Source organism: Diuraphis noxia, unplaced genomic scaffold, assembly GCF_037042655.1.
Source record: "Diuraphis noxia isolate RWA-SAM2 unplaced genomic scaffold, SU_Dnox_SAM2 contig0003, whole genome shotgun sequence".
Taxonomy (NCBI): domain Eukaryota; kingdom Metazoa; phylum Arthropoda; class Insecta; order Hemiptera; family Aphididae; genus Diuraphis; species Diuraphis noxia.
In genome coordinates, this window is record NW_028301713.1 from 69,247,905 (window position 1) to 69,274,783 (window position 26,879).

Genomic DNA, 26,879 nt, shown 5'->3' on the forward strand with positions numbered 1-26,879 from the left:
GTTGGAACATGGGCGGATAGGCCAAAATTTTAAAAAGGGGTCTCCACATGAAAAAAAATTTAATAATATATGATATTAAAGGGCCCCATTACCGAAATACGAAGGGGGGCCCACCGGAAATTGCCCGGTTGCACAGTAGGCCTATCCATCTATGCGTTGGAATATTAATATTCTATAACCTACCTACTTATTTTCGAATTCGATTTAAATGATTGAATACGACTTGCATGCGCTGTTAAATACGTAAATAATTGTCGTACATTATTTTAATGCGCGTAATTTTTATTTACAACAACACGAAATCTTGGGTATATCTAAAAATGTACAAATACAATCGTCATATGAATTAAGATTTGTCCGTAGAAAAATCACTTTTAAGTTTTAAGAGTAAAAAAAAAAAAAATAGGATTGAATATTTCTAAACGTAAACCGTTTAGGAATCGGGAATGTTTTTATCTCGTATCTCGTTGTATACGGTATATGATGATGATGATGATAATATAATGTGTACTAAAAGCTCGGAGCGTGTACGCGAATCGTGCCATTTGGAAAGCGTCCGATAGAGGCTGCAAATCCACCGATAACACGCGTATAATAAGTACATAGATATTATTAAATATAATATATGTATATAACACGCGAGTTCTCACAGGCATCACAACTACAATAACATAATAATATATTGTACCTGCGTATATCTGCGATACAATTCGAAATGATAAATTATCGGATTTCTACGACACGATACGATGTTAGCTATATATATATAGCAACGACGTCAGCTGTCGCATGAGATCTCGGACTGAACTTTAACGATTTCCCATGTACAAAAGTATGCGAGTACAACAGTAATCAGCGTGATTGGCAGTAATAGTACCTACAGCTAGGTATACATCAGGCGATAATGTATATACCGCGATTGGTCGTCGATTATATATAGACACGTTCACACATTCTTTGGATGCCTAGCTATACCTCGGCAGACGACCATCCATATTATTAATATTATTATTATTAGGTAACGGGCGTTCGTAGTTGAAATATGGGAAAAAAAAACGAAAACGAAATTATTTTATAATAATGTTCAACACAATCGTTACGACGTCGACGACGATCGTGTTTTGAGATAGGTCGCGACACGAGGACTCGGCCCCGCCGCCGCCGAGAGTGGTGGAACGATAATAATAGTGACCGTCGGTGAGGAGGAGAAGAAGAAGAAGAAGAAGGAACCCTTTGCTGTTGCTCATCATCACTTTTACCCGAACGATCTTCAGTACGTGCGCGCTGACGGGTGAGTTTACAAATGCACTGCTGCACACGCTAAAAGGAATCACACAGGTAAATCGACTTCAGATAAAATATTTACTATACTGTTTTGATTACTATTTTTTATTAGTGTCGATTAATGCATGTATTTTTACCAAGAAGACTTTTTGAAATTAAAACGAAAACATTATAAACTTTGATTAATTATTAATTTAATTAGATATTATTGAAAAAAAGCATAGGACTCATGTTTTCGACGAGAAAAGTTTTAAAAATATAATTTTATTTTTAAATTTAAGATAAAGGCTTCAACGTCTCGAGGTTATTAAATGATAAATACAAAAGTTAAACCAAATGCTCTCTCAATGAGAACTATCTAGACTATCAAGTCTGACTAATGTACATGGGCCGTAGACTTATCTAGGTAGATTTGATCTATGCGCTGTCTACGACTACTCTATTTAGAGCACATTTCATCATAGTGTAAACATACTTCTAGTGCAGTCTAGCTAGACCGATCTAACTCTAGCTGTATTTATCTCTACAGTGTACAGGTACCTCAACAAAAAATATTATTTTAATTTCATATCTACTTATAGCATACAAAATACTATGTTTTTTCCAATAACATAACATTGGTAGGTAGGTATAATACTAGGTATATAATAATATATTTTTTTCCGAACCCAATACATACATCAAATACAATATATAATATACGCACATTATTTTGTGAACGATTCGCACAACAACGCTGTGTTGTAACAATAATATAATGTCAATATATCTACGCGATCACTCCGCCATTTATTTTGTTAACGTTTTTCGATCCGATTCAGCACAGTCAACAAACAGTAACACATAAAAAATATGGGTACACAATATAGGTAAAACGGCGTTCGGTCTGCGCGAGCGTCTTATCGATTTGTACATCGGCATAACATAAGCACTTGTCACAAAAGTACAACCTGTTCGTATAGTATATATATATCTACATATATGTATAGTATTAAAATAGAACGATGTCGTACATATAATTCATCGATGTACGTTTTGTTTGTATACGCAACGTCCACCGCATCTGAATAATATACACGACCGTTATTGCGACGTAGCAGGAGAAGACCATCATCGTTGCATAATTTTTTATCGACGGTCACAATAATAGTCGTCGTCGTCGTCGTATATTGTTACGGAGTGTGGAGTTCAAGTAAAATATATATTATATTTAATATTATGTGCGCACATAATAATTCGACATCGTACGATTTATACGGGAAAATCGCGAGCGAATATAATGTGTCACGTAATAAGACCAATAACCATAATTATTATGAATTATGATATACGATGGTAGATATACTGCAGGTGTCTCCCGCGAATAATTATATGTCGGATGACACTATGCGTAATACATGATAATTTATAATATTTAAAAAAAACTATTATTGTATACTGCATGTGGCACAAAAGGTTCGACAAACATATTTGTAATAATAATTACGTTAATATATTCGTGTGTATACTGTATTATAATACCGGTCCGACGGCTAATCATCGTGACGAAAATACGTAATTCGATTCCGCGTACATATACATACAAATGTCATCAATAAATCTGAACCAGACGGTGCACTATAATAATATGATCGCTAGCATTGACTCTAATCTGCTGCGACGATAAAACACGATTTTTTTCTCCGGAGGATCGTATTTAAAAAAAAAACAGACGTCGCGTGAGAACGTACAGAAAATTCATCGTTTCGTCGCGTTGTTATAATAATATTATTTTTATACCTAATAATTTCCTAATTGTATCCGTCTAACGATTTAGTCTGGCCATCACGGAATTCATCGATGTCTAATGGATTTTTTATTGATCGAATTCCAGTAGTCCGCCAGGCCGGACGGCACACGACGTGAGTGTGCTATTATGTTATGTACCTTCTACTATACTGAACTTATTTACCTAATACAGTAAATACTAATACACATACAATCTATGCATAATACACTGTAGGTAGACTTTACGTTTTGATACGTATAAGAAAAAAACTAGTAATTCTCGACACCATAGAAATGAATTTTCAACAATCATCACGTTTTTTTTCTTCAATTCGAAATCTTTACGAAGGTTAAACCTTCGTTATATACGATCGGTAATTTTCTTTAAACATACGTATAAGTACATATTGATACCTACCTTGTTTTCTAGTATATCATTGAGTATTTTGAGGCTTTGAGCGTTTTCAGAGCAATTACGATGCATAGATTGTGTAGGTATAATAATCATGTTTAATATTATTTACATAAACTTCTTATCGACATCGACTTATTGATTATTATTATAATATACATGTTACGAGTATCATAAATTTGTTTATACATCTTCGGATTAATTAAATTTTTTTCGTAAAGGTTGATTAATCGATCTTGTTGCGCGATGCACGTGATAAAATATAATTACCTAATTATGTAAAATATTAAATTTGTGCGTAATGTTCCAATAGCGGTGGTGGTGGTGGTGGTCGTCGACGTCGTCGTCGTGGTCTGTACAATCGTTTCCTGTTCGATTATTAATTCAAAAACATTATAATGGAACTAGTTTGAAGATTACCCAAACATCTAGGTACCGCAGATCACGCGTTTACATAACACGATCGAGGCATCACAGTCATTCGTATTTAAATGTTCGTGTATGACCTGTGTGTGTATATAAAACGAACAATGGCCCAATGCGTATAGTCATTTCGTCAGACCGAATTAAGACAATAATAAATTATTTTCTTCAATCGCAACCTAGACGGATTTTCTTCTGTATAACATAATAATATTACATTATATATTATATTGTTCGGAGTCGAACGGCATAAACATAATAATAATATTATATATTATAGGTACGCATCCCACCGTATGCCTAAATATATATGATACACATATAAATGCCGGCTCGTAGATACATTATAATGGTTAAATGGTATATAGGCATAGGACCGAAGTCTGTAAAGATAATTTAACCTATAAGTATTATTTTAATATTCGCATGTCGTAATCGTACAGCTTCTGCAATACAAACGTTGCAAATATAGGTACGTTCGTTTGATTTCTGTTTGTATGAATACATGAATATAATACCACAGTTGTGTTCATCGTCGAGTGTAGATCGCATTGTATAACATATTTTGTTCAAATCAACGTGATTTGTAATTCAAATAATAAAATAATATCATACATTCGGATTGTGTCAACATAATATTATATAGTGGGTTTATTAATAACATTCGGAGCGAAGTTTCCCCTTCCATTTGGGACCAGAATTCAATGCGCCCCAATAGATATTTACTATTTGATATGATCTCGAAGTAGATAAGTAGATGTATTCACCATATTGTATTTATTGACTTTTATTTGTTATTTTAGTGTAATATCGTCCGTTAAAAAAATAATTAGTAACACATCACAATTTTGGGAAATATTAGGTATTTGCGCGGTACGCAAACGTAACATGCCCCTTACAATATCATGATATTGGCCAGAGGATAATTAAAAATTTGGTAAAATATCAATCTACGCACAACTACATTGTCATAATTAAATGATTTGGTAAAATTATTACATTTTAATGGAAAAAAAAATATATCGTACAAAACCTTTATCGCGACCACGTTTGTTATTTTCCTTATTTACATAATAATTGTATCATTTATTTAAGTGCATAGCTTGGAGTTGAATGTCAACATTCTGTCAATTTCATTGATTTTTTTTATCGGTATTCATCAACAATCGTCTGTATTGCAGATGATGGTAACCATCAACAAATAATAATTTGTTCGTAAACAATAGCCAAATTATATTATTGACTGGAAATAAAATATGCAAGGAAAAAACCTAGTAACTCAATGCAATTTTGTTATTGGCAAATAAATTACATAATACTATTATTATTAATAAGTATAAGAAAGATAACATACTATTATTCCCCATGTGCTTGGATTTAGGACAAGAAAATTCACGCGAATGATGCTTTAATTAATTCACAATCCTACTCGTGTTGGAAATTTAAGCGACGCAATAATCGATGACGGAAAAATTTGACTGATATATTATTCGACTTTCTCTTCGCGAATACCAATATATAGCTACGTTTGCCGCGGACTTCGCGTTGTCGGGTCGATGGGCGCGCGATAATTCGACGAGTAGGTACTGCAGAATCCTATTGTTCCTATAATAATAGTAATAATAAATAATAATACAACATTTGACCCATGTACGATGGAATTAAATTGCGTTACGTATGCAAACCCCAAGTAAATTATCATTGTTAATGTTTGAATTTTAACGTGTGCATATTATGATAATATTATTGTACCATTGTTAAGTTCACTGTCTCAGTGTTGTGATATTATATTGATATACCTACGACCGACGCCGCCGAAAAGTCGGTAAAGAATGCGCGGGGGTCGTCCTCGCTGAAGACCGACGGTGGATGGGCGGTATTGCGCGTGCACGTTATAAATAATATTATATTATATGAAACGCGTGTGGGCCGTGTGGGGCATAATAATTAGTGTGAGCTTATTAAAAAGCATGTTAGCGTAAAATGTTTGTCGTCTCTGTCCGTGATGGATTTATGATAATATAGCCGCAAAACTGATACCATTCGTTGTTATTCTAATTTCGTGATGTTATAATAATATATTGTAGCTGAACGGTATTCAAACCATTACTCGTATATACCATCGCCACCAATATACACTCTATGTTCATCCGATGCGTTGATTTTTTTTTAATACACAAATAATCTTAACTACGCACCTATATAATATTATGTGCGATTTGTGATCGACATTGTATTCACCTGATTCAAACAAAATAGTGGGACTACAAAATGAGGTATTCAAAGAGTGTGCGTACCTATACTTATGACTGTGTAGGATAAAGATCAGATTCTACACTTTTACAGTGACATCATCATGGCAGAAACGTGCGGGTGGTTTGGGTGTACGTATTGTAATAATATATTAGGTAGTTTATTTATACACTATAAAACTCATACTGTGATAAAGTTATTAATAATTAAAATAATATAAGCCACTATTTTATATTATACAAACATTCCCGAGCTCATAAATCACACGATGAGCGTGTGTAAAAAAATATTATTATTACTCAACCGAAAAGGACGTGTTATCGTTTATATTACGTATTGGAATTACTGAAACGATCTGCGTCGTCACTAAACGTAAAACGCGTTTTCGCGTAATAATGAACAATTTACTATTGTATAGGTATATGTACAATAAGATCGGATTCCAGGAACTTGTGCACGTTTCCGTCTGACTTTCAAATCTGATTTGATAAATACAAATAATATTGTAGGTGTGTAATTATTTTTTCCAAAGCTGAAAATAAGCGCCAATGGTTATAGTATACCAGTCTTATTCTAAAGCTCCGCACGTGCGCGTATGATGGTCCCTATATACATAATATAATAATAATATAATCGTCAGCTCGGTGAAACGTAGTGGAATTATTCTTTAAAATGACTCGTCCGAAAGCATTATATATTAATTACGCGTTAATGGTGGCGGCGGCCGGTGACTCGTCAGTTTTTTATTTTTATTTTAGCCCGTCCGTGTCCCCATGGTATTTTTCGTGTTACATTGGAACACACATATGCCGTATATGCATAATAATAATAGTAATAATATTGTACGTATAGGTAATACTTTCTTCCGGAAAGACGCGCGCGGACGGCAGTCATTAGAGGAAAATAAGAGAAAGCAAGTCTCCTATATTATTATTGTGAACCTTTATGTTATTATATATACATAAATGCAATCCGTGAGTGCGTATTCGAGGTGCATACACATATATATGATGTATACATACACTAGTCGTCGGGTGGCTGACGGTGTCAGTTTGCCGGTTAAGTGATGTAGGTGACGGGAGGGGGAGGGTCATGGTTTGGGGTCAAACGCGCGGTTGCTATTAATATCGCGGTTCGTCACCTGTGGGCCACATAATATTATTATGATAATATACTGTGCTGGCGAATATGCTTATATATTATAATATTATTATGATATATACGCGTTGTTGGAGTGTAACTCGTCGGTCACACGTTTACGCCGGAGGAGCCAAATCGCGTCGGAGTGAGAGACGAAATCGAAAGTCACCGGGGCAAAGGTCGCAACCACGCGGCAGCTCGCGGAAGAAAAATGAAGGAGACGACGACGACGATTGTGCCTGTATAATAATAATAATAATAATAATATAATACCTGTGTTTGCACGCATCCGTTTTTATTATTACGTAAACGAGAAGGTTGTGCAGAACATTCCGATCGGCATCGGGACGTGGTGGGTCGGGAAACGGTGTCGGCGGATGGAAGTTCACGATTAGAGAGCAATAATGTATAATATTACCTCCACAACACGAACTGTGCGCTGACTTTAAAATAATAATATTATATATATATAAAAAAAAAACATTGTGCTTTCGCATTGTCCGAAGTAACACATATAGGTAATAATACCTATTACTAGTGTCAAGTACATCGTATGATATATAGGCATGAAGAATCTTGAATTTTCCCAGATTTCGCTCTCGCATATTATATTATAATAAGCAGGGACATCGCAAGCCGTACTTCATGACATTTACGTGTCTTCGGTATCCGATTGTTTTAAAAAAAAATTTTTTTTTCTTACCTCCGCACTTCACTCCTGTAGATACCGTTTGTACCATTAGGTTAGCCTATAATAGGTCTATGGTTTGTACGATATGAGAGATCGTTAGACCATATTTATATACTGGCCGCAGCAGGTTCCGTTCGACCGTCGTAACAACAATTAAGCCCGTCATGTACAATGTGTGCAGCGGCGAAACGCTAATGCGACGAGCTTATGCGGCATAAGCAAATAGTTTCACCTATCACAGTCCCAAAGTACACACACAATTACATTATTTGTTGTTTTTTTTTTTTTTTTTATAACCAGTCGACGTAATGCCCGTAATATATATATATATATAGTTTGTCCTCACAATACCACACGATAAAACCGTGAGAACTACATACCTAAAACATGATAAATATGTAATAACAAAAACACTCGTATACAATTGTAGTTTAAATAATAAATAACATGTACCTACCTATAGAATATTATACGCTATAGTAAAGACAAAAGTGTACGAACGGATTCGGTAAAGGCGCATAATATATTGCTCAGCATTAAATATGAGCCCAACGGTAAACTGCTGTTAAACTTGCCTTTTTTGGACACAGAACCAAGTAGGAATACATATACTTGTATTATTATTCACCACCTAATATCTGTTAATGCTCGAATAATGTCTGTGTCGCTTTCGCTTTGATGTAGTAAATACTTTTGAATAACGAACCGTGATTTATGTAATACGCGCCGATGCAGTATGCCAAAAAGGAAACATATATTTATGTACAATAATATATAATCGAACAAATCAAATAATCGTTAATAACGAAAAGGAAATATATATATTTATATAATTTGATGGGTTTACGACAGCATTAACCTTTCTGCGACTTAGAAAACCACCGCGGTGTGTAAAGTGGCTATATATTGCCAACGATTCTCCTCACCACCCGCCGACCAGTCACCGACGGGCACGTCCAGATAAAAATCAAATAAAATATTATACACACACACACACACACATATATATATATACTATATAAGTATAAATATCGTACCTAGTCCGTCGTCAATTAAATTTTTTTTTGTATATATCCGACAATCACAGTTTCGAAATGTACGCAATCAGCAATAATGTAATGTAATCCCACTTACTACAACAGAGTGGATATAGGTATATCTTACTGTACGATCTATACGAATACACCAAGAGTTCGAAATAGTTAAATAGTTCCGAAATTAGTGTGCTTATTATAAATCGTTATTTGGTGTTACGTAACCATACGACATATCTACCATAAATTGACGTACATTATAGATGGGTAATAGGTCGCACAAACACAGCACATATTATTATATTACAATTATTATTGTTGGGATCCTTTGTTCTAACACCGGTAATAGTGTAAAACAGATTCCTATATGGCTACATGTCTATATATGTTAAATTTGCTCCGTTGAAGACCGTGCAGTCCACACATCACTTTTGAAATATAATGTGATAAATAATATTAAAACCTATCTATTAATTATTATGCTTCACCGATACCAAATTTAATTTTAAAAGATCGATTATTATTATAATATTGACCTCGGTATAAACCATAAACGGTTAGTTTTCGGGTTTTAAAATAAGTTATGTTTTATGTCCGCAGACATTAATTGCCATCAATGTACAAATATTCCATATATATAATATAGGTAGGTTATATTATATACACATATTGAAACTATCTGATGATAGCCATTAGCCATTAACGTCACACATACTTTATTTTGTGTTAGTATCACGACGCTCATTTTTTTTGTGGGGGGGGGGGGGAAGAGTACTATTTTTGGAAGACGCCTACGGATTGTTAGCAAGCGATAATTGGTAGACCGATCGACTTCTTCGTGACGATCGGTGTAGGTACCAACGATGACATTTTTAGATCCTTCCTTTCTCCACAGCTACACAGTACCGGCGCCGTTGTTCATGACCTGCGACAGAACTTTTGCAGTCGGTCCACTCGGTTCCACCCTTCCACACACAACTTCTGCTAAAATACAAAATGGTTTGATTTAATTCAGTACGTCGTAGTGTTACTATTTATCAAACTGGAAAGGCATGTTTTTAGGACTATATACACAATATCACTAAATTATATTATAAAGTAATTTACGTAAGGAAAACGAGGGAGTACGACTTTTTCATTTTCACGTACATAAAATAGCTGTAAAAACAATATAGATACACGTTATAGCAGAGATCCTCAACCTTTTTTATGTCAAGGGCAACAAAATAAATATAAGATTTTTCACGAGCTATAATTTGAATATAAGAATTATTTTATTTAAAAAAAAAATGTTTATTTATATCAAATTTGGCGTATTTAAGTTCATAACAAGGCATAGGTACCTGCAAAGAAACAAGTTTTGATTCACGTGTGTCTAGTCCATACTATCTTGGTTCGTGATTTTTATATAAATTATAAATTTTACTAGCGGGTCACAGAAAACTTCAACAATAAGGGACACTACGGTCCGCAAGTCGCCGACCTCTGTTTTTTAGAATGTTTAAGAAGTTAGTTGTTGTAATAAATAATATCATCAGAGTTATAAATGTGTCAAATGAAAATATTTCCATTTAATTCTTTCAATTCTTTGCCACGCATTGAGTTCACCCAACACAATATTCACAATATATTTCGCGATTCACAATGAGAATACGTATACGCATTTTACACTACCAACTGTATAATTATTTTATGGGTACCTACTATAGATACTTAATGTTTATGAGTGTATACGGTAAAAGAGTACGACGGCAGCGAAGATAGAGCCAAACAGACTTTCCCTCACACCCAAACACGACTATCTAAACGTAAAAGGCGACCAAAGCGAAAACATCGACCGTTTAACTCGTACCAGGCATTTCCGATCGGAAACGATAACTGCAGTGTAGGTATATATAAAAACGTCATTACGACGCGGTTCCGCGTGACAAACGGAAATCGGACCGTAATTTAAACATCGAGACATCGAGCATCGAGTATAAATAATCGTTAAACGTCGCTTGAAAATTTATCTATTTTCAATTTTAAGAACGTTTCTGCAGCATACTGCATCACACGCGCCGACACGAAAGCCGCGTTCGTGAACCCTCGCCCACCTGCACCACCATCAACGAATACCGAATAGGTATAATAATACAATTGTAATCACAGTAATAATTATTAATAATTTTTTAGGTTAGATTTATGTTATATGTAATACGACGATATTATTATAATATTATGCTGTAGCGTACATTATATTTTATAATTTTGGAGGTGTCGTGATGAATGCGTTTTCGAGGCGGGTGACCTCGGCCGCGGGTGAATCACAGGGCCAATCGACAACCAATGTCACATGCTAAATATACTATACATATACGTTTAATCGCGTACCTATATCGGTGAATTCTCACGTTAACTCAAATTTGCAGGAATTCTAGAAAAAATATAATGTTGTATTAACACCGATATAGACCATATTCCAGTGCCGTTGCCAGGGTTTTTTTTTTAGGGTTGAGACTGATGATGTATTTACACAGAGTTTGTTTAACTAGGGTTAACTACCAGTTCTAGCTCAAACGGTAAGCAACATAGGCCCACGCCTAGGGTGGCACTTTAGTAGGTAAGGGGGAAAATTCAAAACAGTGATAACATTATTATTTTAGGTTTCGGTTCCTGTACCGCCATACGAATTTTTATTTGCATGAACTTTCATAGACAATAGAAATTATATTTTAATTTTTCTAAAATTTTGGGGGCTACGCCACTGCTATAGCAGACCTATATAATATATGTACCTAATGCACATATTATAACAATGATCGCGTTGTCGTATAGACTATTATTAAAATATTAAGTACACGACCGAGACGACGGCTTTGATGAATATTAAATATTACAATAATATTATGTACCTACACGAAAAAAATACGAGGTGATATAATATATCGCTAGAATAGGATCGGACGAACAATGGACCGCCGAGCATTTGCATCGCGATCGACGTCGATGATGATGTGTTTTACCGGTTTCGGGCCTGTTCGGGCGCGTTACCGTTGCACGTGACCGGCCTTGATATAGATGTGCACGGGCATATAATATTATATAAAATACGCTTATACACGACGATGATTGTAATAATTACACGGTGTCGTCGCGTCGTTCGTCTTCGTCGTGATTTCGGGCGGAAAAGGTGAGGACGCATACACAAAATATAGAACGTGCGCGTGCGCGCGGAACAATATTGTATAACAATAATGTTTTATTATTATAACCTATATTATATTGTTTCCGAAACGTAATATAAGAATGTAGAATAATATAACGACGTTCCGATTGAAAACATAATAATATTATCAGAACTACGATATCGAGAATCCGCAACGGCGGCGGCCCCGGTATACGAAGGCTATACGGTGTACATAATATTACAATAAAATTAGGTACCTATATATTATTACATTTTACCTATATATATATATATAGCTGCAGGTATGCGTCCTACTTAAGGCACGGCTGAGTCCTTGCACCGCCGCCGAGTCAGATCATCTCCGTTTTTAATGTGGGAACGCGTAGTATATACGCAGTTGGGTAATCCGACCCGTTGCATTTCGCAATTTGCGCTCGTTTAAAGTGCCATCCGTTTTCCACCTTCCGCGGAGTGGTTCACACACGCGTGCGCCCCGCGCTCATTGTTGCGGTGAAAGTGACGATTTTTCGTGCTAGTTCGCTAATACACTGTTTTCCCGCCACGGTCGTCGTGCCCTGATGCTCGCGAATTATGCCATAGATATTACTTTGTGGCCCTTTTATACCACGACAAGCGGTGCTGAGTGAACTTCCGAAATTGTGAGGACTATTTCCACTAGCCTAATATGCCCCCTTCCCCAACAGTTGAGGAAGCTCATCACTCGGGTGGATTGACGATTTTTTTTAGTTTTATTCGATTGTCATACTTTTTCTTTTATATGCACATATAATTCTTTATATCAAATTCAATATACAGTTTATTCCTAGAATTGCTAAAAGTAAGATTTTGATATTAAATTATATCACTTTTCAATATAGTATTTCTTTATCGTCTAAATATAAAAGTAAAATAAGACTTATCGCCAGAGCTGTTTTTTAGTCACATTTTTTATAAATATGTCAGACTTAGTTCAGATAATTATTTTGTTTTATGAATTTTCTCAATTAATAATAATTATGTTATCTCATTATAAACAACTTTTTCAACAATTATTCTTCGTTATGTTCACCAATACTACATATTTTATATTTATGGCATATAGAATTAACGAACATGCTGACGATACTTTGCTTTGCTTTAATATGCTTTCAGACATAAGTACACTTTCGATGTTGTTTTAGGAGAAAGGTTAACATTATGTATGGCCACGTGTAGGTCGACCACTATCAATCACAGTCAGTTATCGCTGATTAAGCCGCTTGTCTGTTTGATATCAGTGAGAGAGTACTGTCTACAGAAATTAGTGGCAATATATAATAATTATCTCTCTAGATCTGTTTTTGTTGACATTGCACAGTAATATACGAATACAGTGAATGTATAATTGTAAGTTTATGTCACGTTTAGTTATAATCAATTTATTTCTAAACGAAATTGCAGACGTTAAGAGCACACGATAGTATTATTTTTTTTTGTTAGTAATAAATTGTAACTTTCAATCATTATATTATTTCATTTAAAAATCATCGGTAACGAACGTAACATAATATGTATATCAATGCATTTTAATATATTATCATCATGTATAAGATATATGCTAGATAAAGAAACTATTATACAGATTTCAAAATACCTGTTATGTTTATAATTTTATATACTTTTGAATAAGTACCTATATACACATATGTTATAACTCATAAGCTATTATTGTCGGGATTCTATATTTGATTTTGTCGATGAATATTCATAATAATATAATATTATATATTATGGTATACCTAGGTATCGATTGATTATATCTACAGAGATTTTGTTTTTATCTACATTTTACTATTAGATACAGTGATTTGATAATCATTATAAAAAAACCTCATCCTCAGAATTAGGAATTTCAAAACAAATATAACACTTCACGATTTATTTCATAAGCCATATTATCATCATACTCGTTCTATTGCAGACGAGCTATGTTATCGTAACGCATACTCAAATTAAATCTGTCGTGTAGGTATGTATACCGTATAGTTATACGGTAAATACCTATATATTTCAACAAAATTATTATAAAATCAAATTCGTTAATTATCCGAAAAAAATCATATACGATAACAACACGTTTTTTTCCCGAACTACGTGTTGAAATTGAAACGCATAATATGCTTATGTAACTGCGCGCGTTAAAGTCACCCGCGCCATTGGTCATCGCCAATGTATTATAATGTTTACAAAATAGTCGACGATCACATCGCTGTATGAAACATTGGTAAATTATAATTTATAAAGTACCAATAATAGTCCAACACGAACGTATTTCTCGAATATTTCGGTCATTGTAAAATAAATAATTTACGCAAAAAACATTACCTGGGCAATGAATTTAAATATCTTATAGATAGGAACTTACACTAAAAAATCTTTGAATATAAGTGCGCTCTAATATGTATACCTAGAATATTAATATACATATAAGATTATACATGTAAAAATGAATTGAAAAAATATATTATGCCCTTAAATTCCCAAAATATAAGAGTTTCTTATTTGCAACAATGGTAATGTTAAAACAATTAGGTACCTACTCATCAAGTTATCGATTTCGAAATAAATATAAATAAAACATTCAAATTGTATTAGACCCACAGTTATTAATCTGTATTATGTTATATAGTTCAAACGCGTTACGCTCGTTGAACACGTTCCAATCACGAAATTATATAGTAACCAATATTATAATAGTAGCTCTTACAATTATATTACACTTATTACTTATGTTAATATTAATTAGATACCTACGCTATTATATACTACTGTTTATGCTCGTGAATCGACGCGGTCCTATATACCTTCCGTCACTAATCGTAGAACCAAAAAATAATAATTGCCAAACACAACCACCGCATATTATTATTACTATAACCATGTCGTATTAATTTCGTTTTATTATCATATCGTGAACGTGGGCGCTCCGATAGTTTAAACATAGGCTAGTTGTACAGAACAATTATAAAAATAAAATATAAATCATATATTATACGAGCGTCCACAGTATTATAATATTATTATGTAGCGTCATTAGACACGGCGGCAACGCGAGGCTATAGCACGGGTGAAAGTGCATCTGTGACGGTGGCAAACTGCAGATATTGCGGTAATAGTTAATATAGTTATAGGCTTATATATATAGCTGTGTATTTGCTGTATGCATGTATTATGATAATTAATATATGTTCGCGGATAGACCATGACACACGTGCGTGGTGTGCGCTCGTACGTGAAACATCATCCATTAAAGCCAAAAAACAACAAAATCAAATCCCTCATGCGATCGAGTTTACGACGAACATACGAACTGTCAAACTTTGCACATCCAAAAATACATTGACCATATTATGATATTATGAGCTGCACAATATACAATATACAGCTGTGGATTATATAATGTACTCGGGAACCGTGTGTGCAGTGCGCTGCATTTGGGTTTTCGCGGATCTGCTAACGAACTGCAGGTGCAATAGTTTTCGATTCCGGTGACGACTATAGACTTGATAATTTATTTTCGTTTGATCCTGTGCTTTTGAACTATAATACATTAATGCGACAATGTCGTCGCGGTCAATGTGGCACACGATCGATCGAATCACGTGTTATATACCCTTAGTTTTCAATGAGACACAATATCGACCAACGAAATACAAAATACGCAAGAATATCAACTATAGATATAATATATTAATAACGATACAGGTTATGATAAAGAGGCAGTGAAATTGTAAAGAAAAATATTCATAAGCATTTACATTGGACACATCGAGTGAAATATCGTTTTCAGTGGTTCAGTTCTGCAGTGAATCGTTCCTATTAATTTGCATAGGTAACAATAATTTTAATATTATTACACATACAGCCATAACCATGCGATCACGATTAAATCGCAAACAGTCTCTTATATCGTCCATTATATACATCCGTATAGAACGACCATCAATCACATTTTCGTTAGACTGACACTTGAGTTGTATAGCATCATTATACATATATCGGTAAACATATACAATATGTATCTGTAGCATTGTTGCTGGTGTATACTGATTATAATGTAGGTACCTATATATTGATTTTGAAACACATTAATATTAATTATTATTATAAGGCACGCTTTTACGATCTTCATAATAGAAGTCAGGTTCTGTCGGAACATTATTATAATTTATAATGACGTAAATAACATATAAATGTGTTTTTTCTTAGTCTTGATTTAAATAACCAACCACTCGTGCTCAAGTTGGCCAATTATTGTGTTATTTTATTTCAACAGCCTGCCAGTACATAAAATATAAGCTCGAAGGTTAGGTAAGGGAACGTACCTTCTGTTTATTATTTTTATTTTTCAGTGGACTTTTCTCATCAAAATGATGCGTGTGTATTATTTTAATTTTCAATACGAGGTTTTCTTTGCATTTTATCTCATAGAGTACAATACAACTATTAATGTATATGACTATATTATGAGTATATAAATTAACTGATATAATAATAACCTGTGTTCCAAGCTTAACAATGAACAATTAATGGCACATGTGCTATAAAAAATTTAATATAAAATATTATAATTTATTAAACGAAATATTTTTTTTATAAATTATAATTTTTTTATTATCAAAGTATTAAAAAAATGAAGTTATTATAAGCCACAATCAAACTCTTCAATAATTTTCCAAATGCTAGTGTTCAAGTGCTTTCTCATTAGTGGTTTTGCAAGAGAGTATTTTTATGAATGCTCAATGCAATATTATAATAATATTTACAACCATCGAGGAATAATTATTATCTGATCATCATCTCGTGTATTTTGTTTGTATCGATTTTATTCGATCCGACGAAAAAACGGTAAGATCGGGTTATAAAAGTAATAATATAATCGTTACCTATTTTATAGTAAATAAACAAACTGATGTAGCAGCTGTGTGAAATCTAGCAGATTGATCACAGAGCCATTTCCAATCGTTTGTAGACTTACGACGAAGAAATGGAATAAAAATACCACGTGTTATGAGATCTATTATTGCAATACATTACCATGAAGGATTTCAATCCTGCGGCAGGTCCTGAGCTCGATGACCCTGGGGGGTCGGGTTCGTGACTGGCACGAACGTTCTCACGGCATTAGAATATAGGTAGAAGGCTCCCGCCCGCCTGCGATCCGCTCGTCGTGACGATCTTTTCTACTCTTCGTCGACGGCGACGTTGGTTATTATTCGATCGATAACTAGATCTTCGGGCGACGCATATTATATAATATTAATCACAACGACGACGGCACAATGCATTCCACTCGCGGTTTCGTTCGGGAAATTTCGCGTCTACAATATTGGGAAACGAATTCCATTTTTATCACCAGCTGCAACCTGCTGTTGCAGGCCCAATGTACAAATCGGTCTGTCTGTCTATTGACACGAAATTTGCACAAATTATAGGTAACCCTCAGTAAGTCCATCAGAAATGATGACACACTCTCGGATCACACGATCAACGATCGCGTGTTGTTTTTCTCGTTTAAATCTTTACTTCGTGCTTACAGTCTATTCATAATCCTCCTAAACCAGTTTCGCGACGATTAATATAATATGCGTTATTTATAACACGTATAATATATTGTACCATTATGTACCTACTACCTAGGTGGCTAGGTATGTATACCGGACGACCGTGACATTTAATACTCAATTTTTTCCCACAACGTATTTGATTTTTTTTTGCATTTTTCAATTCACCTGACGCACGCGCGCGAACTTTCGGAACGGATGCAGCGATTTTCAGTGAAAGCTCCGTTTACGACGAAGACATCGATTAACGATCGATGATGCAATCGTTACGGATAAAAACAATACGAAAAACGTAGGAGTATTTTATACGCCTTGCTCATACTACACGATACTCACACGTCAGTGCTGTATAATATGTATATTGTATAAGTACCGAAGAAGACGCGCGCTTGTATGTTATGTAATGGCAGCCACTCCGGTTCTATTGTTATGTAATTATAATCGACGGCTGTTTCGATCCTCTCTGAAATGAAACATATTATATTATTATTTATTTATAAGTAATAATATTCGTAAACAAGAATTATTATGGTGGCTATTTTGTTTCGTTCGTCATATAGATATGCGGTGTAATATAATATTACGACACTGGAAATCGCTATCGGAGTTCAGTGCGAGTCACATTATGGTTAAAATGTCGATAAAATATTTAAAAAATTAAAAATCCTCGACCCGTTGGTGTTGTCGTATAATAATATGTACCTATTATGCGGACGCAGCGGTGGCGTTTTACCTTTCACCTTTTCACGGTTATTAATGAATTACAATTTATGTATTAAAACATATTATATTTGTACGTGTTTCAGATACTACATATTGATAATTGAAATATATACATCATGTTTTTCAATAATATGATGATGGCCATCAAGATTTGGACATTTCTCACGATGTTCACCTGTAATTATTATTTTTATTTCCTTTATATTATATCATATTATACACAATAAATAATAAATATCAACTGACGTTTACGTCCAATCAAATATATTTTTATTAAAATATGTCAATACATTTGTGTTTATAAAAATTTAGGTGTGGTGTACGGTCAGAGAAAACCACCAAATTACCAACAAAATGAAATGCCACCAACCAGTTTCAGCTGCAAGGATAAAATCGTGGGAGGATACTACGCGGATCCCGAAACGTCTTGTCAAATGTTCCACGTCTGTGTGAACGTTGTTGGAACCGGGGTGAGTAAATCGCAATGGATTTTGTTTGTCCTCTTATCAACGTTAAACACCTTACTTATCTTTGCTTATCTGAAATGGACATTACTGTAAAACATCGTTTATAGGTTCAAGATTTTCGGTTCCTGTGCCCAAACAACACGGCTTTTGACCAAGAAAATCAGATTTGCGACGACTGGTATAACATCGACTGCGAGGCGGCCACGTTGTTCTACAGCGACAATTTTGATTTGTATAAACTCGGTAAGTTAGTATTGGTATTTAAAAGTCAATCATGAATTGCTCCCTATATAGTACTTTTTTAAAACATTTACATTAGTATTGATGCAAAGTGAACAAAAACAACATAATTTTTTCAATTAAATTTTTCGATTTTATTTCAATTTATTTTTTTTGATAAATTTTATATTATATTTTCATATTTTTAATTTAAAACATATTTGACAAAACAAAAGTTTAAAAATATTTATTTTATTTATTTATTTATAATATTTATTATTGGTTACAATAGAACTCAAAAAATTAGTTTATTGTTTTCGAAAAGCTATAAAATACTTCTATAACAGTTCTAATTAAGAACCAAATAAGATTACCGTCACAGGGTCACAGCTAAAATAGGGCATATATCGATTGCGCCGAAATGACCTTTTTACCTGTGAAAAATCTATCGACTCCGCCGAAGTTTTCTTTTTATTGATTCCGCCGGTTAATATTTGTAAATTATTTATTTTAATGAAAACAAAATATAAAAGGCTTAAATTAATATACAATTAATTTTCAATTCACTTGTAAAAACACTCGTAGTCTTAGAGCATTACCTAAATATATAACTTGAATTTTGAATTCTCCAACTATACTAAACGTCTTAATCTCCCCTAACATATTCTATAATAATATACGTATAGCTATCGCATATTATCGTGTCGGTTTTATCTTAATCAATATAATCTATAAAATTGTATCGAAAAGAGACATATTTTATTACACGTAGGTACATCGGTATTATTAGAAATAATTATAATAATCGATAGGCGGCGGAATCAATAAATAAAAAAGTTCGGCGGAATCGATAGCTGGCGGAATCAATAAATAAAAAAGCTCGGCGGAGTCGATAGCCGGCGGAATTGATATTAAAACGGCGGAATCGATAAAACCCCCTAAAATATATTGTCGTATTCCTTATAGATCGAAATGATTTTACGTTGTATTTAAGTTTTATAATTTTGTATTTTCACAATGAATGTATTCACTTATTCACACCATTTGATTTAATATCCTATAAATCTCCCATATGATTTCTAAAAATAAGGCTTTCAATAAATTGACGGAGATTTTATTATACTGTGGTATCTACCAATATATTAAGATTTTCTATTATTCGAATTTTCTTCGAGGTTAGGGTTAAACGTTGTTTCAAAATTCGTACAGCTTGGATCTATCAGGAGCTATATTAAAATACGCTGAAGCGCTCTATTTTTCAGTCAATCTCATGAGTAATATACCCTATTATCCATTGGCACTTACATATGTATAAAAATTATTTGTTGTGTAAAATTCATTATATTAATTAATTTATATAATATAATACCAATTAATTAATCGTAATAATATCATAAATTATATCAAGATTTTGATGAGAAAAAAGGGTAGGAGATGATAAACACTCCTGGCTCATGCCAATAAATTACATTAATTGAGTACTAATCCGTAGACGTTTACGTAGGTTTTAGCGGAGCTCCAGCCACATCAGGCAAAGCCACACCAATACCATTGGGCCCATCCAGCGCATCACCGAACGTAGCAGCCCGACCACAATCCAGTCCTAGAAGACCTTCACTCTCCGCTCCCGTTAACAACGCAGTGTCGGAGAACGATGATGATTTCTACTTGCAGAGGAGCGATGTCTCTGACAGTCAGCTCCAGCATGACCTTTTGCGGGGCAGCAGCTCGGGAAATTTCTTCAGCAACAAGAACAGAGGCGTCGAGAACCCAGACGACTACGATGATGGTCGGGTGATTACTTCATCTAAAGATGTGCCAAAGAAAAACACTAAAGCACCATTCAGAAAACTATTAACAGGCAAGAAACCCGTTTCCGAATCTGCCACGAGTGCTCCGAGCACTGCCTACGGCACCACTGGCACCACCGCCGCCGCTGCTACAATCACAAGCACAGTCAGGCAGCCCAATTACAAGCCAACCACGTACCGGAGCAAAGACCGCGGCCGTGTGAACTACAAGACGTACTTAGACAAACAAACCAAAGCTGATGAATATGACAGTCAAAAAGTAGCAAAGCCCGCCACCACCATCCAATCCACGACGTTCGCTCCATCAACCGGTAATACGTACCGTTCACAACCTACTGTGACTGCAACTGCCATCGACAACACATATCAGACCACGCAGGTGTCCAATGTTGTACAGCAAAATAATCAGCCAAAAAACAACGATTTCCTACGAATTACACCATCAAGAAATAATAACAACATCGGTGGTGGTTTCCAATCAGCCCGGATTAACGTGGCGCCTCCTACTAACTTCCAGACGAATAACGGGTTCCGTCAGACGAACGACCAGCCTCAGACTTTCCAGCAAAATGCCATCAACTACAACCAAGGTTTCCAGTCGGATAAAACTACTTACTCCACAACCACGCAAAACTTGAACCCAGCAAATTTCCAGTCAGACAAAATCTTTACGACGACACAAAAATACATACAGAACCCATCAACAAACACCTTCCAGTCACAGGGTAGCAATACATTCCAACCAGGAAACACATTCCAGCAACCTAACAATTTCCAGCAACCTAACAATTTCCAGCAAGTTAACAATTTCCAGCAAGCCAACAATTTCCAGCAAGCCAACAATTTTCAGCAAGCCAACAATTTCCAGCAAGCCAACAATTTCCAGCAAGCCAACAATTTCCAGCAACCCAATAATTTCCAGCAACCCAACAACTTTCAGCAACCCAACAATTTCCAGCAACCCAACACTTTCCAGCAACCCAACACTTTCCAACCAGCTAACAATTTCCAAACCGTGACTCCCACTACGCAAAAATACAACTCATATCAGCCTTCGTCACCGATCGCATACCAACAGTCCACAAATGTGTTCCAGTCGTCGACACCAAACAACGCGGGCAACTCGTTCCAACAGTCGTCCCAGCAACCACTGTTCCAGTCCACCACCGAGCACTTTTCTAAAGACTTCAAAGCCAAGTTTGACCCATACAACAGCTACCACCAGAGCACAAATGAGGAAGCTGGTGAGACACTGAAGACGGCGCATAGTACGAACCTGAGGCCGAGCGAACTTAATGCACTCATCCAACCAAGGCCCAAGTCGATAAACGCCACGCTGTCCGTCGGGTTTAGTTTCAACAAGGTGGACGGGGGAGTGGCCAAGTCCACCGTCGTTGTACCTGCACCGACCACGCAAAAGCCAAGGCCTTTCACCACGCAACAGCCTCCTTCGACGACGCAATTTGTCACCGCCAGCTCAACCACGGCTTTCGTGAGCGCTGGGCCGAGCGGTAGTGCCAAAAAGGCCGTCACCAAAGACAAGGACTCGTCATATGATTATGCGTACTACGACGACAGCAACCATAACGATTACACCGACGTGGTGCACGAAGAATTTTCTAGAATTCGCAACTAGAAAATGTTTAAGTAAATACTTAAATACCCCTCCCCCCCACAAACTTTCAAAAGCCTTTAAATTGTAAGTTTTTGTAAATAAATCGTAGGTTTACGTCTAAAATATATAATATTATAAAATTTAATAAAAAATACGTTATAATGGTATATTATATTCTTTGGCCACGTGAAGCAAATTCTTCAGTGCCAATCAGTTCGACAACGATATGTTGGTCAAACGTAGGTTTGAACAGACTTGAGGTTCGCCCAAACACCTTCTATATGAACCCGAGTAAGCGCTTCCAAAATATTCGTCCCCCTCTTCCCACAAGAACTCATTAAGCTCTTGGTTATCATTCAGGTGAAAATTCTAATACACGCTTAGCAGAATCCGGCTGGTATGATTGTATAACCAGATGGTTCACCGAGTTTAGTTATTCGTGAACAATCGAAATATATACAAAACTGGCGGTACAATTTGCAGTGTGCAAAAAACGTTAATTTTTTTTAAATGACTGTTAATTTATATTATTGAATTATCGATGCAATATTATTTTTATTGTATTTCTCTTAGCCACAAGTGAACAAAAAATAAATCTAACTTTAAATTGGCGTCCAAAAAAATGGATAAAACAATACTTAAATAAATATTTTATACTTTAAATATCATCTATAATACATCATTCGTGTATAATTGTTAATTAATATTTAAAATAATAAATACATTTGATTTTTGTATGAATGTTTTATAATTTAGTAATAAAATTATTCTTTCTTGTATTATAATTATTTTTTTCCTAACCAATTCCTTGGATTTTAGTTAAAATATCTTTTAGATTTTGAGCATAAGTTTCTCTAGCATAAACTGCAAGTTAGTGTTATTTACTCAAACATATTTCTGCATTTGCTTTTCAAACAAACCACTGAAATATGATCCAGTACTAGTTGGTACTTTTAAAAGACAAAATATTTGAAAATCCCGAATACTTTAGAAAGTAACCAGAAAAAAAATAGATAAGGAAAAATGGTAATTTAGTCATTTATAACAGTTAAAAATTTTAAGCATCCAAATTTTTAATAGTTTTGCTTGAGTCATCAACATCATTCCATCTTATTTTTCTAACTTTTCAAGACTAATAGTGAAACATGTATTATTTATCATATTTAATCATAGTCCTGTATCACCTTAGTCTATAATTGATTAGGTACCTAAATATTAATAGTGTACATGGATTTCAATTTATTTTATGAATTTGGAATTTTCAAAGAAAAATCCACATTAAAAATATTGGTTCGCCGCAGATATATTTTTATATAATATTAAAAATGATTGGAACTATAAAACATGCTGTATAATAAATTATACGAAACAGATCAAAGGATTTGGAAATGATACGAAGTTTATCAGAAAAGCATAAAAATCAAACAAAAATGACTGAATAAATATAAATATAATAATGAATGTTGCTAACCAGTTATTGAGTTTGTTTGTATTATTGTTCAATGCTTCAAATTTATCATTTATATAATATTTTTAAATTCCGGAAACCAAGTCTTTTCACGAAAATTGTGTTTCGATTACGATTTTAACGTTTCTATTTAAAATAAGTTAAGATGTTGATGAAGTTGTTATTGGAGATTTTAACACTGGTGTTTCTATTTAACTATTGATGGCTTTTGGTTATTTATTTAACAAATCTACAAATGTAAATGGAAAAAAATGTACTAAAATGAAATACCAGGATGTATACATAAAAATTTAAATGTATATAGGTTCTTCTATTTCTATACTTTTCTACTGTTTATAATAATCATTATAAAATATTATGAATATTTAAATTATAAAACTGGAAATAGAGGCATAGTATGTATCAATTGTAATATTATACTCATAACTCATATGGTATGGTTATGTTAGCCTAACTCGTTTAAACTGTCGCCAGCTTAAACGTTTTCAAAAAATTTTCTAAATTTTGCCAAATAAAAATTAAATTAATTAACTGAATTCTCTTAAATCTTGGCTATATACTAGTTTTATAGTGCAATAAGCTTAACCTATTATATCAACATAGTTATTTGAATTAAAGCTGCTATGGACAGAGTTACTACTGTCACATACATATTATTTTAAAGTTTTGTTTTGGTTGAATAACACGATTATTGAAATACCAGAACGATGTATAAACACATTGACAACACATAATGTACTCGTATATAATATAATTATTCCCGTGATCACATTTTATCCTCTCTCAGAATTACTGTTTTTCGATAAAACCAATTAATAATGTTCTGATGAGCATCTCTACTCGCCTGCTGAACGACGACGAATATCAAATTAACTACGAATCCTCGCGTCAGCGGGAAATTTGCGAATGGCGCCAATAACTCGTATTGCTACAACATTAGACAGCACTCGCCGTCGCCGAATATACATACGAAAATAATATTATTATCGATTAATAATTATTATCACTCGTATAAAACCAAAGGGACCATTGTCATTTCCATCAGTGCAGCATCGTCCGAAATCGTTGAAAGGGTTCGAAGAAAAAGACGTTTCGACTGCCGTGTAAAAGTGAGTACCTATTGAAATAACTGCAACTTGCAAGACGTGCATTGACCCACCAGAGAGACATTCCCGCAGTGATATCGGTCATAATAATAATAAAGGTTATTATATAAGACATTAAACTTGTTTCACAGGAAAATTTCAATCCGAAAAAACTATTAACAGGCGATGATGAACACTCCGTCCACCAAGAAATTAGCCATGATGGCCACCGCGTTTGTATTGATCGCTGCGATCGTCAGTTACGTATCGGCCGACATGTCGGACGTTGGATTGTGCATCAGGAACTGCGCTCAGTGCAAGAAGATGTTGGGCGCGTACTTCGAGGGTTCGCTGTGCGCAGACGCGTGTGTCAAATTCAAGGGCAAGATGATACCGGACTGCGAGAACATCGAATCCGTGGCACCGTTCCTCAACAAACTCGAGTGATCCGCATCTCGTAAAAATCTGTCACCACCGGTTATATTTATTATTATGCTTAGAAAAAAAAAATGATTATATAGTATACACGTCACATACAGCCATCATATACTTACTGAATTGTTATTAGTATCAACATATAGTGTTAATAAAACATTATATTATAGTTTAATGATTTTATATGTAACTATACTCACTCAGTTAGATGAGTAAAAACATTATTCATAATACATGCGATTGTACGGTATATTGTACGGTATATTGTAATCAAATACGACAGTTATTAATATAATAAACCAAAATTACCATTACGATTATTGTTGTCATCCTTCAAAAAAAAATGTGTAATGATTTATTTTAAGATTTAAGATTTAAAACTATTAAGTAATAATGAAGAAATATGTTAAAACACAATGATTAATCTTTTAACATAGAATAGGTTTTGGTGTACTTGAATAATAGAACAAAACTAAATTATCTAAAGTAAAATGTTTACAATTTTTTATTTTAGTGTGGGGTTGGACAAGATTCAACTTTACTTTTTAAGCCATAATTTTGTTGAAGGAAAGGTACCAAAAGGTATAAAAAATACCTATTGAATTATGTGAAATAAAAAAAAAACAAACAATACTAAGACCCAATATAAAGTTAATATAGAAAATGATTATTATATTTTTGATTATACATAATATAATATAATCATATAGTTGTAAAATGTTTAATATTTTTATAGCTTATATTATGTTATTTCAAAAACCGTTATAAAAATACTGATAAAAATTAAGGTGAATAATTTCATTAAGTATACAAAATATACATATACTCAATGATAATATAAATAAAAAAATATTATTCTTTTTTTATTCTACTCTTCACACTAACATAGTCCCGGCGTATTGTATATGCAAAATAAGTAACTACAATGAATATTGACCATATTATTATTATGTTATGTTATCTATCCCTAACTGTTACATATAAATATTATATTATATGTTACATGAACTATGAACACTCAATGTTGGACTGTAAAAATGTAAAAGGCTACAAGCCTAAGCCTATGAAAACTATTTGAATGTACGGAAATGTACAGAATTTACGGAAAATCATCTCATAATTATTTGTGATCACTAAAATACTATATATAAAAATAAACGTTTTTTGGTCTATAATTCAAATTAACATTTATTTAAGTCTAATCCATTTTTTAACATGCCCAATGTAAATATTATGGTTTGGTAATTGCCATTCAGAATTAATTAATTGTGACTTGTGTT

General features: G+C 34.0%; 2 protein-coding genes across 2 annotated transcripts; both read left to right on the plus strand.

Annotated features, from left to right (window-relative positions):
- Positions 1-1,204: 1,204 nt before the first annotated feature.
- On the plus strand, positions 1,205-23,390 carry LOC107162577 (uncharacterized). The gene is made up of 5 exons (XM_089222674.1): positions 1,205-1,338; positions 18,583-18,676; positions 18,812-18,969; positions 19,074-19,209; positions 20,690-23,390. The coding sequence occupies exons 2-5, from the start codon at positions 18,616-18,618 to the stop codon at positions 22,630-22,632; spliced, it is 2,298 nt and encodes a 765-aa protein (XP_089078800.1). The 5' UTR covers positions 1,205-1,338; positions 18,583-18,615; the 3' UTR covers positions 22,633-23,390.
- Positions 23,391-23,524: 134 nt separating this feature from the next.
- LOC107162592 (eclosion hormone-like) lies at positions 23,525-25,916 on the plus strand. The gene is made up of 2 exons (XM_015509554.2): positions 23,525-25,188; positions 25,317-25,916. The coding sequence occupies exon 2, from the start codon at positions 25,351-25,353 to the stop codon at positions 25,609-25,611; it is 261 nt and encodes an 86-aa protein (XP_015365040.1). The 5' UTR covers positions 23,525-25,188; positions 25,317-25,350; the 3' UTR covers positions 25,612-25,916.
- Positions 25,917-26,879: the final 963 nt, after the last annotated feature.

Excerpts from the sequence above, each read along its gene's own strand:
- LOC107162577 (XM_089222674.1), top strand. The coding sequence starts at position 18,616 with ATGTTTTTCAATAATATGATGATGGCCATCAAGATTTGGACATTTCTC. Across the intron at positions 18,677-18,811 it reads ATTTCTCACGATGTTCACCT|GTGTGGTGTACGGTCAGAGA; the intron begins GTAATTATTATT and ends ATAAAAATTTAG. Across the intron at positions 18,970-19,073 it reads TGAACGTTGTTGGAACCGGG|GTTCAAGATTTTCGGTTCCT; the intron begins GTGAGTAAATCG and ends CATCGTTTATAG.
- LOC107162592 (XM_015509554.2), top strand. The coding sequence starts at position 25,351 with ATGATGAACACTCCGTCCACCAAGAAATTAGCCATGATGGCCACCGCG.